This window comes from Antechinus flavipes, chromosome 4 (genome assembly GCF_016432865.1).
Source record: "Antechinus flavipes isolate AdamAnt ecotype Samford, QLD, Australia chromosome 4, AdamAnt_v2, whole genome shotgun sequence".
Classification (NCBI taxonomy): Eukaryota; Metazoa; Chordata; class Mammalia; order Dasyuromorphia; family Dasyuridae; genus Antechinus; species Antechinus flavipes.
In genome coordinates this window covers 384,592,116-384,605,685 of record NC_067401.1, presented here as the reverse complement: position 1 = coordinate 384,605,685, position 13,570 = coordinate 384,592,116, and the positions used below count along the sequence as shown (strand labels likewise).

The window sequence follows — 13,570 nt, the reverse complement described above, 5'->3', positions numbered from 1 at the left end:
TAATGGATGATTGCTCACTTACCTGCAAACTCATTGAAGTGGTTGCCAATGTCAAAGGCTTGGTAATTGTAGCCAGCATATTCATAGTCTATGAATCTGACATGACCTGCAACAAGGGAAACATGGGAGAAGTGATAAGATTCAGGAAGGGGTAAGGAGATCTTTTTAAAAAAATGCTCGGAATGGATATTACTACATACCCTGGGCCCTAGTCTGGGGAGAGATAGGGGACATAGTCTTTATACACTGATTCTTTCCCTGTCCTCTGGCTCCCCTTCCATTGCCCCTCTAATAGAGGTTCCATTTCTCCCTTTCTCTCTAGATCCAGAAGTCCCTTCCTCCACACTGAAAAGAACCAGAGTCAGAGACCTGGATTCAAATCCTGCCTGATGCTTACTACCAATGTGACTTTGAGCAAATGTTGACTGTCCTGTGCCTTGGCTTTCTTATCTATAAAAGGAAAGAGTTGGATTTGATTGCTTCTGATGTTCCATCCAGCCTTAGATTTATGATTCTATGATTCCCCCTAACATTCCACACTTAAAAAAACACTTGGCATGACTAAGATTAGAAATAATCTCTGTCCTTACAGGGATGGGGTTTATATTAGAAAAGTGAGGGATTTTTTTTCTCTGGAGGCATATGCTTGGAGGCAGGGGAATAGATAAGATGACTTCAAAATTAAAACATTTTAGAATCAAAAAGGACCTCGGGAAATATCTAGTCCAACCCATATTAGACTCCTTTGTGAACAAAGAGGCTGAGGGAGAGAGAGGGGGTAAAAAAAAAAAAGGAGAGTGGGAAAGGGGGAGGAGAAAAAAGGGGTAGGAGAGGATGATAGGGAGTAGAGAAAAGGAATAAGAGGGAGAAGAGGAGAGGAAGAGAATGTGCCATTTTCCTTTAAATGGAGTGGAAGAGAATGTGTCAAGACATAGAATGGAAAGAGACAGAGACAGGATGCCTTGCTTACCATGGCCCAGGCACCTGGCTGAGAGCTCTCGCTTTTACTTCTGTGGTAGAACAGCCTTCCCTAATATTTCTGCTACCAAGCCACCTCTGTCTTCTTTCAATGACTCCCTCCCACTCCAAAAACAACAGGACAGAGATGCGCCCACCTTTCTTTTCATTATAGATGATGTTCTTGCAAAGCAGGTCATTATGGCAAAACACTATGGGAGAATCCAGCTGGGAAAGGTGCTCCTTCAACCAGGCCATTTCCTGTTCGAGGACTTCCACACTGGGTATGCTCTGGGAAAGGCTGATTCAATAGGATGTGAGGTCAGGTGTGAGGGAGGATTAGGAAAGTAGTGTAATGGATAGAAATATCACTAAATTAAGTCCCAAGAGACCTGAAATCTAATCCCATCCCTACCAGTCACCAGTCATATGTCTTTATGCCGGTCATTTCACTTTTCTGCGCTCAGTTTCCTGATCTGTAAAATGGGAGCAATAATACCTCCCCTGCCTGCTTCATAGATTTATTATGAAGATCAATTGAGATAATAAATATGAAAATACTCTATAATAAAGGGTTCTGCACATTTAAGATATTACATATTATGTGAAGGAGAACAGGCAGATCTACTGGAAAATAATTAGGAATAAAAAGTCAAGCCTTCAAAACCCAACCAAGAACAGAATGACTATAGTGACAAGGTGGAAAAGAAAAAGGATTTCTCAAAACACTAAGAAGAAATATCTCAGAGACAAGGGTAGCCTAGTTATAATGATAACCATCTTCCAGCAGTGCAAAAAAGAACAAAACAAAAACCATACTGCTCCATGTTGAATCAGTCATGAGGGAAGAGAATCTTCTCTCTCTTCCTCAATGGTTCAGTTTAGATGCCAACTCCTCCAGGAAGCCTTCCATCTTCCTCCCAGGTAAAAGTGTTTTCTTTTACCTCAGATTTTTCTAGGGCATTTGGATTTCTCTTTTGCCACATCATATATATTTTTCTGGAATATTTGCCATATTCTTTCCCAGGAGATTATAAGCTCCTTGAAGACAGAGACTATCATTGTTTACCCTTTTTCTCTCTAATGCCTATCACAGCACCTTCCTGATAGGTCATTAGTAAATGTTTGTTAAATTGAATTGAATGTGTTGAATATTCAATCATGGTAGAGTTGAAAGGGACCCTAGATGTTATTTAATCTATCTTGCCTATTTTAAAATAAGAGAGACCTAAACAACCATCCTTGACCACTTCTTGGGATACAAGAACAGAGATGTCATTTAGATTCCCTTAGGTCTGATGGATGTAGTGGGTCAATTTCAGAATAATCTAAATAGTTCTTTCCTGTTTGCCTAAGATCATTTCGAGATTGGGTTGGGTTTAAATGGTGTGAATGGTCTGGACTCTGGCTCTTAGAAAAGCACATTGGTTTGTGTACAGTGTAAAACCAAATATTTGGCCCAGTCCCAGCAAAGTTCAGAGTGAACCAATCAGTAAAGGGGAGGAGGCTTGGGTGAGTGTGACTAAACATGGTCTTTCTTTGATTTGTGGGCCTGTTTTGTTTTTTTTTCTTCCAAGGCAATTGAGCAAAAGAGGAAAGGGAGGAGGATCTAGAGACTTGATGTTCTGGACTCCTTTCAATGACCTTTGAGGATGGCACATCCCCAGGAGGGCAAGCCACTGGACCACATATCCAAAGATATCAGGTCTTTATTGCTCTTTGCCTCCCCACCCTCACTCCAATTCTAACCCCCATGAGCCTCAATCAGCTTCTAAAATATAGAACAATAGGCTCATTATTGAAATCAATATACAAACATTGATTCTCACACTTACACTCATTGGAAGACTGAAGGAGGAATTGAAGCTCTGGAGGAGCTGGCCCTGCCTCTTCCCTGGTGAGCATTCGGAAACACTGACTCAATTGCCTACCATCTTCCATCTAGACCTTCTCACATCTATTTGAGAATCGTAGGTCTGGAAACTTTAGTATCCATCACCACAATAACACACTGAGTGAAAAGTATTACTCTTGCAGCCAGGGATAGGACTGAGAGGGTCAAAAGAGAGAGAAAAGCTACAAAGGTGATAAAGAAGCACTTCTGAACTGGAAATATCCCAAGGAGCACATCAAGGTCATGAGAACTGTCATTATCTTGGAACCTAGGAAAGCTAAGTAAAGGTATCTTCAAATCAAAACGCTAAACTTCCCCACCTTCCCAAGCTAGAGCCTCCCCTTCAATTCTTAAGTTTTTAGCAGAATCACTCTTCTTCCCAAGACACCATGATTCAACAATTCAAGTCAAATCACATTCCCTTTATTCTTCCCACCCCCATTAGCTAGTAACTACACTGTATTTATTCTAGCTCTGAGATGTTTCTCAAATCAGTCCCTTCCTGCTCGTAACCATTGTCACCTCTCTAGCTCAATTCCACAGACTGATACCTGGCCCTCCCCTTTGCCCTTGTCTTGATCCCCAACCTGTGTCTAGTTCTTTGTGTATTATTTGTAGTCCTCCTCTCACTAACTTTTCAAGAAGAGGCCTAAATGATTTTCTATTTCTGTATCCCACAGGGCATTCTGGTCAATGCCTTAATCATAGAAGAAACTTGATTAATGCTTGTTTAATTGAACTGAATTCAGACCTTTCATACCTGTTCTCTTCTGAACTATTGAATAGCTTCTTGGCTAATTTTCCTGCCTCCATTCTCTCATTCCTTCCAATGTGTCCTACACACCAAGGCCAAATTAGTCTTCCTATATCACCACTTTGATCAGGTAACTCTCCTGTTGAAAAGGTTCTTCACTCCATCCAAAATAAAATTCAAGCTTTTAATTTTCTTTTATTTTAACCTCTCTGGATACCAATCTAAAATTTCAGGGGGGGGGGCTTAAAAGAATGGAATAAATAATCTCCAAGTTCTGTTGCAATATTGATATTCTATGGTTTCAAGAATAAAAACTCTTTGCAAATGTTTAAGCACTATTTTGATCATTTGCTCCTACTATTATTATTATTTTCTGGTCACTGGGGAGGGGAAGGGCTTTCTCAGTGTCCCATTAGCAGGATGAAAGGCATTTGAAATAGGAAACATATAAGGACAAGAGAGGAGAGAGAGGTGTTAGAATTTTTCTAATAGTGACATGTCAAGGCCACCCAACACTAACTGTCCCTAAATAAATGCTTGTTAATGATTAAGTGGATGATCTCTTGGTTGGAGACTGGGAGAAAGTCACAGTAGAAAGAAATGATTCTTCAACTTGCATAATCCTTTCTCCCCCACTTCTCCCTTGTCCCTTTGGGTCAAAGAGCCTGAAGTCACAGTGACTGGACAGGGAGCTATCTATTAGAGGTAATAGAGTACAGTGGGGGGGGGGGGGAAAGAGCTGGTCCTAGATAGATTAACTTGAGAGGACTGGTTCAGAATCCAGTTTCCATCATTTGCAAGCTGTGTGATCATGGACTATCAAGATATCTCTTTGGCCCTCTATTTCCTCATCTGTAAAATGGAGATAATAACATTCATGCTACCCAATTCATAGGGCTGTTGTAGGGAAAGGGCTTAGTAAGCCTTAACTATGTAAATGTGGGAAGAGACAAAGAAGGGGGCTGTTTTCTGGGAAGAAAAGAGAGCCCTTTTATTTTTTCTCAGCATGTGGTAAGGAGGTAGTTATGAGGAGAACAGGTTTGGGGGGATTAGTAGGAGCCTCAGGATTATGGATTAGAAAAATCAGTGAAGGATTAAAAAAGCTGAAGGACCCTAGTGAAAGGGTGGAATATGACAGATAGATGGTGCCAGTTCCTTCTCCAGAGATGGGAAAGGAGAAGAGAGTTAAGTCATCTGTCTGAGATAGGCTCTAAAGCCTGGAAATGGGATGATTGATCAGTCTGTACAGGTAGACAAGTTCTAAAGGAAAGGTAACAGACTTGCTGGTTGCAGGATCCCAAGACTACCTCATCCCCAGTCTATTGTCATAATTTTTTTTTCATAAGAACAAAATTTATTAGGTCTTCCTCATTCTTTTAACATTCATTTTTGTAAGATTTTGAGTTCTAATTTTTTTCTCCTTCCCTCCCTTATTTTCCCCCTCTCCAAGACAACAAGCAATCTGGTAAAGGTTATAGATGCCATAGGACCTTATCCAGGTAAACAGGAGAGGAAAAAGCCCACTAGGAGATCTGGATTCAATTACTGACTCAGTGTGTGTAACATTAAGTCCCTTAACAAAATTCTCCTGACCACCTCTCTTTCCTCTTGGGTAAAATAGGAGATCCCTTTCCTGACTTTCTCTTTCAGAAGGCATGAGGCCAGATGGCATTTCACCATTCAGGGGTGAAAGACCTTAGAAAAGAAAAGTGTTGTAGAAATAAAAAAAAATTAAGCTGCCAATCAATCAAAAACCTGACATGAACTTGGTCTCTCCAATCAGCTCACCCCTAGCAAAAGATAAGCAAACAGTCTGAATTCAAAGGAGACACAAGGAAAATAGCTGGGAAGGAGAGTGCACTGAGGCTTTACTATCTACCTCTGGGACCTGAGGCAAATAAATCATTTAATCTCTCTGGCTGTCAGATCCCTGCCAGCTCTGAAATTAAGGTTCTGAATATATGCCTTTCTCTTGAGTTTTAGACTCTAACTTCTCTTCCAAGGTGAGGAGTCTAAGTCAGACCTAATGTGGGTATGACAGGACAGGGATTCCTGACCACAGCATTTTTCTTTACCTGGGATTGAAAGAATTCTTGACAAGAGTGAAATAGCTGTACATCTTGGGCCACAGGCCAGGTTTAGGCAGGCAGCCATTGGCATGGATGGCATGGATTTTCGCCATTTCCCGGGCAATCAGCCTGTGGTAAAGTATAAATACAAGGGTCACCACCACACGAGGGTCACTCATACCCTGACACTCCCATGCCACATCTCACCATCCTACCTCCCTTATCTCCTGAGCTAGAAAGAGAAAGGGGTTAGGGAGGACCACCCCCTTACTACTTGGAGCAGGAAGACCCTGAACTTTTAAAAGAAAAATAAAATGAAATCTTCAGGCTTTTGAGGTTTCCATTCTATTTCCAAAGATAGAATCGGGAAAGAGGAAGAATTCTTTAGCTGCATGATGTAATGGCAACTTGAATATCCTCTGAGGGCCTTAATATTGGCAGTTCTAAAATGTAAAGTTTGAATTAAATAATCTTTAAGGCCCTTTCCAGCTCTAATACCAGGTGGTGGTGGGCCCAGGACTTCATAGCAATCATTTTTTTCCCCTTTCATTAATTCTTTTCTACTCACTCGTTCACCCTGAAACCATCCATCCCCACCACTTCCCATGGATTCATGGCAGCCAGGCTGGTGTACCAGAAAACCAATGGATTTAGACTTATGAAAAGGGGCTGATATTACTTATAGGTTATCTGAAGTTATATAAAGTTTGTTTCTCGTAACAACCCTGGGAGGTTGGTGATTTAATCATTATTAATGCCATTTTACACATGAGAAAATTAATTTCAGCAAGGCTGAATGACTTACTTGCCCAGAGGCAACAAGTTGGGTAATACAGTGGATAGAACAGAGTTCAAATTCAGTCTCAAACACTTCCTGTATAGTCACTTATTCTCTATTTGCCTCCGTTTCCCAATTTGTAAAGGAGCATAATACCTACCTCCCAGGGTTGTTGTGAAAATCAAATGAGAGAATATTGGTAAAACACTTAGCCATCGCTCCGGGCACATAGGAAGCGATTTTTTTGGTTATTATTATCATGGTACAGTAAAGGGGCTTGGGGATCAGAAGAGCTGGTCCCAGTCCCAGATCCCACACTTAGTAGCTGCGCGCCTCCTTTGTCACGCTATCTCCCTCCGTTCTCCGTTTCCGATTCATCTGTAACATAGTGACGTGTCATTGGTGGGCACTGCCCATGTGGTCAGGACACAGATATAATGAGGCTGCATGGTTCAGCGTGAGCACTAGAGGGGAAGGCAGGAGACTGGGTCTGAGTCTCAGTTCCTCATTTGTACGTGAGAATGACAGTCACATTTATTCGCTCACGGGCTTGTCGTGAGAATCCGACAGGAGAACGTTTGTAAGATTATGTGTGTGTAAGTGTGAGCTGCGCTGTGTAGGCATTCCACAAATGTGAACTATCAGGATGACAACTGTCTAGCCTCCGTAAGAATAGAATGGGCCATGGTGGGGCTGAGTAAGAGGCTGGGGGGGGGGGGAGTTGGCACAGAGGGAGTGTTCCTCCTGCCCAGCCTCCTCGGCCACGGGCAGGATGCTTCGTTCCAAGGGAGGGGGACTGGGCAGGAAGTGCCCGCCTCTTATCAGGCTGGCCAAGGCAGGGAGGTAGGCCCGACTCAGCCTCTCTTCGGCCAGAGGGAGTCGATGTTGGCATCAGGGCGCCAAGGACACACAAGCCCACGTTCTTATTGCGAGCTCTATTTGGGATGCGGTCCAAGGTCCTGGGAGGGAAGGGGCTGTGTGGAAGAGAGGAAAACAGAGCTGGGAAGAGCCGGAGGCCCTGCCAGACAACCAGGATCCCTTTGGGTACCACCATGCTCCCCCTGCAGCTCCGGGGCCCATCCTCCTCTATCACTTCACTCCCCCCACCCCTCAAGCCTCCAACATTCTGTCACTCTGCCTTTGCCTGTTGCTTGGATAATAATCACGGGCTGAACACAACAAAGGCATTTGCTGTTTGAAACCTTGTTGCCATGTTGTTCTCTTGCCCCCCTCTCCCCCTCTGTGGCAGCCTCCGGGAAGAGGCAGGACTGCCAGCGCCCTCCAGAGGCAGCCCTGGGCATTCTGAGGGGGAGCCCACCAGCTCTGCGGGGGCCCCCTCCCCCACCCATCTCTCCTTGTGTACAGTGGAAAAGGTGGGGGCGGAAGAGTGGCCATGGAGGGCTGGAGAGATCAAGGCCAGCTTCAGAGGTTGAGGAGGCCGCCTCGGGGTGGGAGGAGAAAAGCTGGGCCAGGACTCCACTCCCACGGGGAGGGGGAGGAACAGACCTGAAAACACAGCTCTTCCCCATCTCCCTTCCCAGAGGAAGATTCTACACCAGAGCGTTTCCTTGAATATCAATAGAGCTCTTGTCTGGAATAGCAATGAGTGTGACATCTACACTCAGCATTTTTGGAGCTGGGAAGCCTGGGCAGGCAGAGAAAGAGGTCTCCCCAGGTGATCGGGCTTCTTGGGGGGTCATTCTATCTCTTTGCCTGCTTCTGGGCAGGTGGATCCACCCCGATCCAGGCAGGTGTCTCTAGGGAAAGATCCTGGGAGGAGGAGACCGAGCTGGCCCTGACTAGAACCGGCCTGCCCATCTCCAGAGGATGTTCTGTGTCTCTCAGAGAAGAAAGTTCTTCCTGCTGGCTAATCTAAATCCCTTCCCTAGCCTTTCTGACAGCCCTAATCTCTCCCATCTGGGATGACTGACAGCAATTGTCTTCCCAGGTGGGGGTGGGAGTGGTACATTTCTGCAGCGTTGGAGTTCCTGATACAGAATTGGGAGGGATTCAAGAAAAGGGTTCCCGGGTGAGCAGGCTCCTACCATCCACCCCGTCCATCCCCTGGGTAACTGAGCAGGGCTGGGACACAAATGAGGGTCAGGAATCACTAAGCTCCCCGCTCCCATCTCCCAGTCAGTTCCTCCTGTTCTTAGCCCTCAGCTTTAAGGCAGGGGTGGGGTTGAAGGGGTGAAAGCAACTTTCACTGATGGAGGCTTTCTAAAGAAATTCTCTGTATAGGTTTGCAAATTTCCAGTGCCTTATGACCCCCTAGTTCTCTTTGATTCTGTGGTGGTCATATTTTCTCAGTTCACCCAGTTGGTTGGCTGAGAAGGACTTGCTCATGAGTGCAGAGGCCACTTAAGATGGCCAAGCCAGGGAGAAACAGCATTGAAGACTTGGTGTGTAATCAACAGGAGCTTTGTCTTTTTTTTCAATCCACATCTCCCTAATCTCCTCTCACACCTAAGGCCCCAAGGGGCTCCTTGGATCAGTTCTTTAGATTGCATAGATTTTGTTATCCCAGAACCCATTTCCCACTGAATCTAGGAGTAGTAGTTAGAATTTAGAGACTGAAGAAACCTCAGAGATAGATTAACACCTTCATTTTACTAAGGAAATCCAAGACACAGCCCAGCCCTTAGAAGGAGTAAGAATGTGGAAGGAGGGACTTGCCATGGTTGGAGTAATAAGGTGCAAAGCTAGAATTAGAATCCTGATTTCAAAACCACTGGATTGGATTGCCTCTTAGCAATGCTTGATGGAGTAGCTTGTTTATGAGCATTTCCAAGTCTCCTTTCTATACAGGTAGCTCATACCAGGGCTTGAAATAATTAAGTACATGTATCTGGGTTAGGTGGAGAAAAGTCCAGCTCCCAGAATCCTCAAGCCCAGGGATACAGAGGGAAGCCCAGCTTGAGAAGAATTGTATCGCCTTCACAGAGCTCAGATAAAATACATACAAGTTCTAGAATGGGTCCCAGTTTCTGTACATACCTGGGCTAGGGGCAAGAGGAAGGGAGGGCAGAGAAACTCTAAGCACTCTAGAGATTTAGATATAGTACCTAACACATGATGGGCAATAAAATATTTACAGAAAGAAAATGTTGAACAAGTTAGCCATTTCTAAGGTTTTGGAGGGATGTGGGTAAGTCTAGAAGAAGAGGTTGGGATGCAGCCTTCCTTTCCTTGAACTCCTTTGCCACTCAAACAAAATCTATCCAAGAAACCAAAGTTCTGTCAATTTCTACCTCCTTCTCCTCTCCCTTCCTCCAAATCCCTAAACCTGCCGTTGGCCAAAATGTGGCTTAAGGACTTAAAACTCAGGTGGCCTAAGATAAGACCATCAGAAGTATATCATAAATATACAATAAATATACAATCTGAACCCAGAGGTTCCCCACCACCAATCCAAATTGTTCCCAACCTCTCCCTGGACTCCAGAGACCGCCTCACCTGAAGAGTTGGGGTTCAAGGATATGCTCAGGCCCCAAAGCCATGCCTGGGAGAAACTCATAGCACAAGCCATTTTGGAAGGTACAATAAAGTTTGGGTGCACAGCCATGGGCCCGAAGGAGCTGGAAGTTCCTGACTTCATTCTCCCGGTCCACCAGAAGCTCTGTCCGCTCCCCATAAACACGGACCAGCACTGCATCCTTCATGTCATCTTCCACAAAGCAGGCCACCAGCTTGTTGGTGATCCCATCAGTGAAGCGCTATACAATTAAGGAAAGGGGGGAGGGGAGCTGAGGGGAATGGGAGGAGAAGGGCTGCTCGATTTCTCAGCCCCATCATCCCCACTCAGAGTTCCACTGGAGTCACTATTAAGTTGTGTGCTAATGGGAAGAGTCTACATTGACATTAGTATTTCAAATTTTCCAAAAGATCCAGGATTTACTATAAGTATTCCCTTCAATTGATATGAGTTGGATCCCCTCCCTGCCTTAGCTATTGTTGATTTGTTTGGATGTTTTAGGTGCTGTAGTCAAAATGATCCACTCCCTGGAAGTCAACCTTGTTTTTTTTTTCATTGAACCTTTCTTAGCTTAGCTAGAACAGGCCACAGACAATGACACAGATCAGGAGAGGGCCCATACTTGGAAGCCTTCTCAGCTTAGGAGGACTTGCCAGAGCTTGTTTTCAGCTGTCATTGCCTTTGAGAACCCCAGGTCACCTTCAGATCATGATGAGGCATCAGAGTAGGACTTTTGTGGAGATTAATTACTATAATTCTCCCAGATGTGCCCAAAAATCCACTGGGTACTTCTTTCCCACCAGTGCCCTCTCCACTTTTTTTCAACCCAATCAGTGTGTCTCTGCTTATTCTCCCAGTGCCAGGCAAGCTATAGCTGAGCCTGTAAAAAATGACAGGCCACTTTATCTTGGTTGTTGTTTGGTTCTTCCTCACAACTTGGGCCTTGGGATGGAGAGTTTCTGGGGTCCATAGAGGTTAACCCCTTACTCTTCTCCCTTATCTTCAGTTGAATTTCTTCCTTTCAGTTAACTCAAAGATGAACAGTACAGGCAAAGGGAGCAAAGCAGGAGCCCCTCCACATAGGCACCTCTAGCAGCTAGAACTAAAAGTATGCTATAGCCTTGGACTCAGAAGTTTTGTGTTCAAATCCCAGCCCTGACACTTACTGGCTATATGAACTTAATCTGAGTCTGTCATCTTTTTCTCATCTGCAAAATGGAGAAAATAATATTTGTACTACCTACCTCACAGGGTTGATGGAGGGAATCTCAGGGTCAACCTTAAAGTGCTAGAATACTATTATTACCCTTTACTCAGCTGGTTGTCTGAGGCAGGGAGCAATGTCATCAGAATATCAATGAGACACCTGCATGTTGTCTTGGGTGGAAAGAAGGCAATTATTCCCAAGGTTGCACAGATGGCCCACAGGGACTGATTTCACCAAGATTATAAAGGGGGAAGTAAGGCACAGAAGAGCACAAAATGGAAGTACTTTGTTGAATAAGAATATTTAGTTAGAAGAAACCTAAAAGATCAAGGCAATTTACTCTTTTTTTTTTAACAGAGGAAACTGAGGTACAGTGACATCATTATTGGCCTAAGGCCCCATAATTAATGTCAGAATTAGGGCTAGAAGAGCCCAACCAAGTCTTCTACCAACTCTGACATCAGTACTCTTTCTACTATTGTGTACATTACCTATTTCTTCTAAATGAACCCTCCCTAGCACACATCAAACATGCAGGTACACATTGAGGCTCTCCTCACTCTGGAATGTCATTTTCCACAGTTCACCCTGGACCTTCATAGCAGTTTCCACTCCTTGGTCAATGTTCCAATATGACCAGTGGAACATAGTGTCCTGCAATCCTATGAAACAAGTCAGAGGGACTCAGTCTTTAATGTTCCTCTTGGGGAAGACTGGCCATTCACCTCTCAACAAGTAGGCCCAGAGGTGGAATGGGGTGTGTGCACACAGGTGAAGCCCTTTCTTGGAGAAAAGATGTGCCAGCTAAAGAGTCAGCCTGGCTCTATTTGGATAGGAACCATGTCCTTCTGGGGGCTACGGCTGGCTCCTCTCCCCATCTTCCACTCCTTGGTCAATGTTCTAACATAACTACCAGCACAGAGTGTCCTGCCGTTCTCACAAACAAGTCTGGGGGACTCAGGCTTTAACATTCCTCTTGGGGGAGACTAGATGTTCTCTCAATGAGTAGGCCCTGAGGTGGAATAGGATGTGTGCACACAGGTGATGCCTTTTCTTGGAGAAAAGATGTGTCAGCTGGAGAAACTGTGTAGCTCTCCTTGATTAGGAGACATCCCATGCTCTTTTGGGTGCTATGGATGACTCCTCCCTTCACCTTCTATTCATGTCTTTGTATGTGACTTTGCTTACAAGTCAAGAGGTTGGTGAAGGCAGCCTAATCTTAGGGAGGCCCTTTTTCTCCCCTAGGGAGGTATAACTAGGAACCTCTCCACCTGATTTCTGAGAGTACCCAGTTAATTTAAGGCAAGAATCCCGGAAAAAGATAAACTATGGATCTGGGGAGTGTAATTTGGGTTCCCAGAAAAAGTTAGCCCCCTGTACTTGGTATATATGCCAGGCACACCAGATATGATCGAGCAAAGGTGGTATCCCCAGGCGATGGAACCCTCTCCTACAGAGCATGGCAGAAACAAGCAAGAGGGGGCGTGGTGAGAGAGGAAGAGAGAGAGAGAGAAGGGGGGGAAGAGAGGGAGAGAGGGAAAGAGAGAGAAGGAGAGAGGGAGGGAGAGAGAGAGAAGGGGGGAGAGAGAGAAAGAGGAAGAGGGAAAGAGAGAGAGAGAGAGAGGAGAGGAAAGAGAGAGAGGGAGAGAGAGAAAGAAATCGGGGAGTCCCATCCCCTGAAGATAGAGCGAACCCTGTATTCCTCGGCCCTCCCAAGCAAATAAAAAAAAATCAACCACCTCCCACCCCATGCCTCCTGCAGAGAAGCTCTCGAGTAGCTCCGACACACGCAGCAGCATAGCAGCATCCCCGCCTCCTCTCGGGATCAGCCCCCAGTCCCCTCTCTAGCCTCCTCATCCCCAGAAACGTGTTGCTTTCCCCTCCCCGGGGCGGCCTGAGGAGGGGGTGCAGAAGAAAGGGATTGGGAGACCCCCACCCCACCCCTCTCGGAGCTCTGTGCCCCTCCACCGCCCAGCCTGCACCTTCCTCCGCCCGCGTACCTTGGTCTTAACTTGCTCGGGCTTCCAGTGCGGGCGCAGCTCCTGGATGAGCCGGAGGGCCCCGGGAAGGATGTGATTTTGGTCCACTGCAATATTGAAGTACTGGACCGCAGATATCCTCCGGGGGCCTGGCAGCTCCCGGCTGGCCCCGCTGGCCCCGGACTGTGCCGTTGTCTTCTCCTCCATGCCCCATGTGCACTGTGGGCAAGATCTTTGCCTCTTCAGGTAAAATAGGGAGCCGGGCAGAGGAGGAGAAGGGCGAACAGCCATTCCCAGCAGCCCCACCCCCTCGGAGCCCGAGGAGCAAACGCTAGCCCTTGTGGGGGGGGCCAGCGAGGGAGTGGGAGTGGTAGAGGAGGAGCCTGGAGAAGTCCATGACTCACGAACGAGCTCCCCCAGAGCAATCCCCTGTTTCCCAGCCGGACAACTGGGAGCC

At 45.7% G+C, this 13,570-nt stretch overlaps 1 protein-coding gene across 2 annotated transcripts in view; it reads right to left on the bottom strand.

Annotated features, from left to right (window-relative positions):
* ETNK2 (ethanolamine kinase 2) overlaps positions 1-13,513 on the bottom strand; it is a 31,698-nt gene extending 18,185 nt beyond the window's left edge. Inside the window, exons 1-5 of one of the 2 annotated variants that reach the window (XM_051998568.1) lie at positions 13,135-13,513; positions 9,909-10,168; positions 5,681-5,803; positions 1,116-1,258; positions 23-106 (exon numbers count right to left, since the gene is read on the bottom strand). In XM_051998568.1, the coding sequence (XP_051854528.1) occupies positions 23-106; positions 1,116-1,258; positions 5,681-5,803; positions 9,909-10,168; positions 13,135-13,404 (880 nt within the window). In that variant the 5' untranslated portion in view covers positions 13,405-13,513. The remainder of the gene's footprint in view (positions 1-22; positions 107-1,115; positions 1,259-5,680; positions 5,804-9,908; positions 10,169-13,134) is intronic. The other variant, XM_051998567.1, reaches the window with a different exon arrangement.
* Between the last annotated feature and the right edge of the window lie 57 nt (positions 13,514-13,570).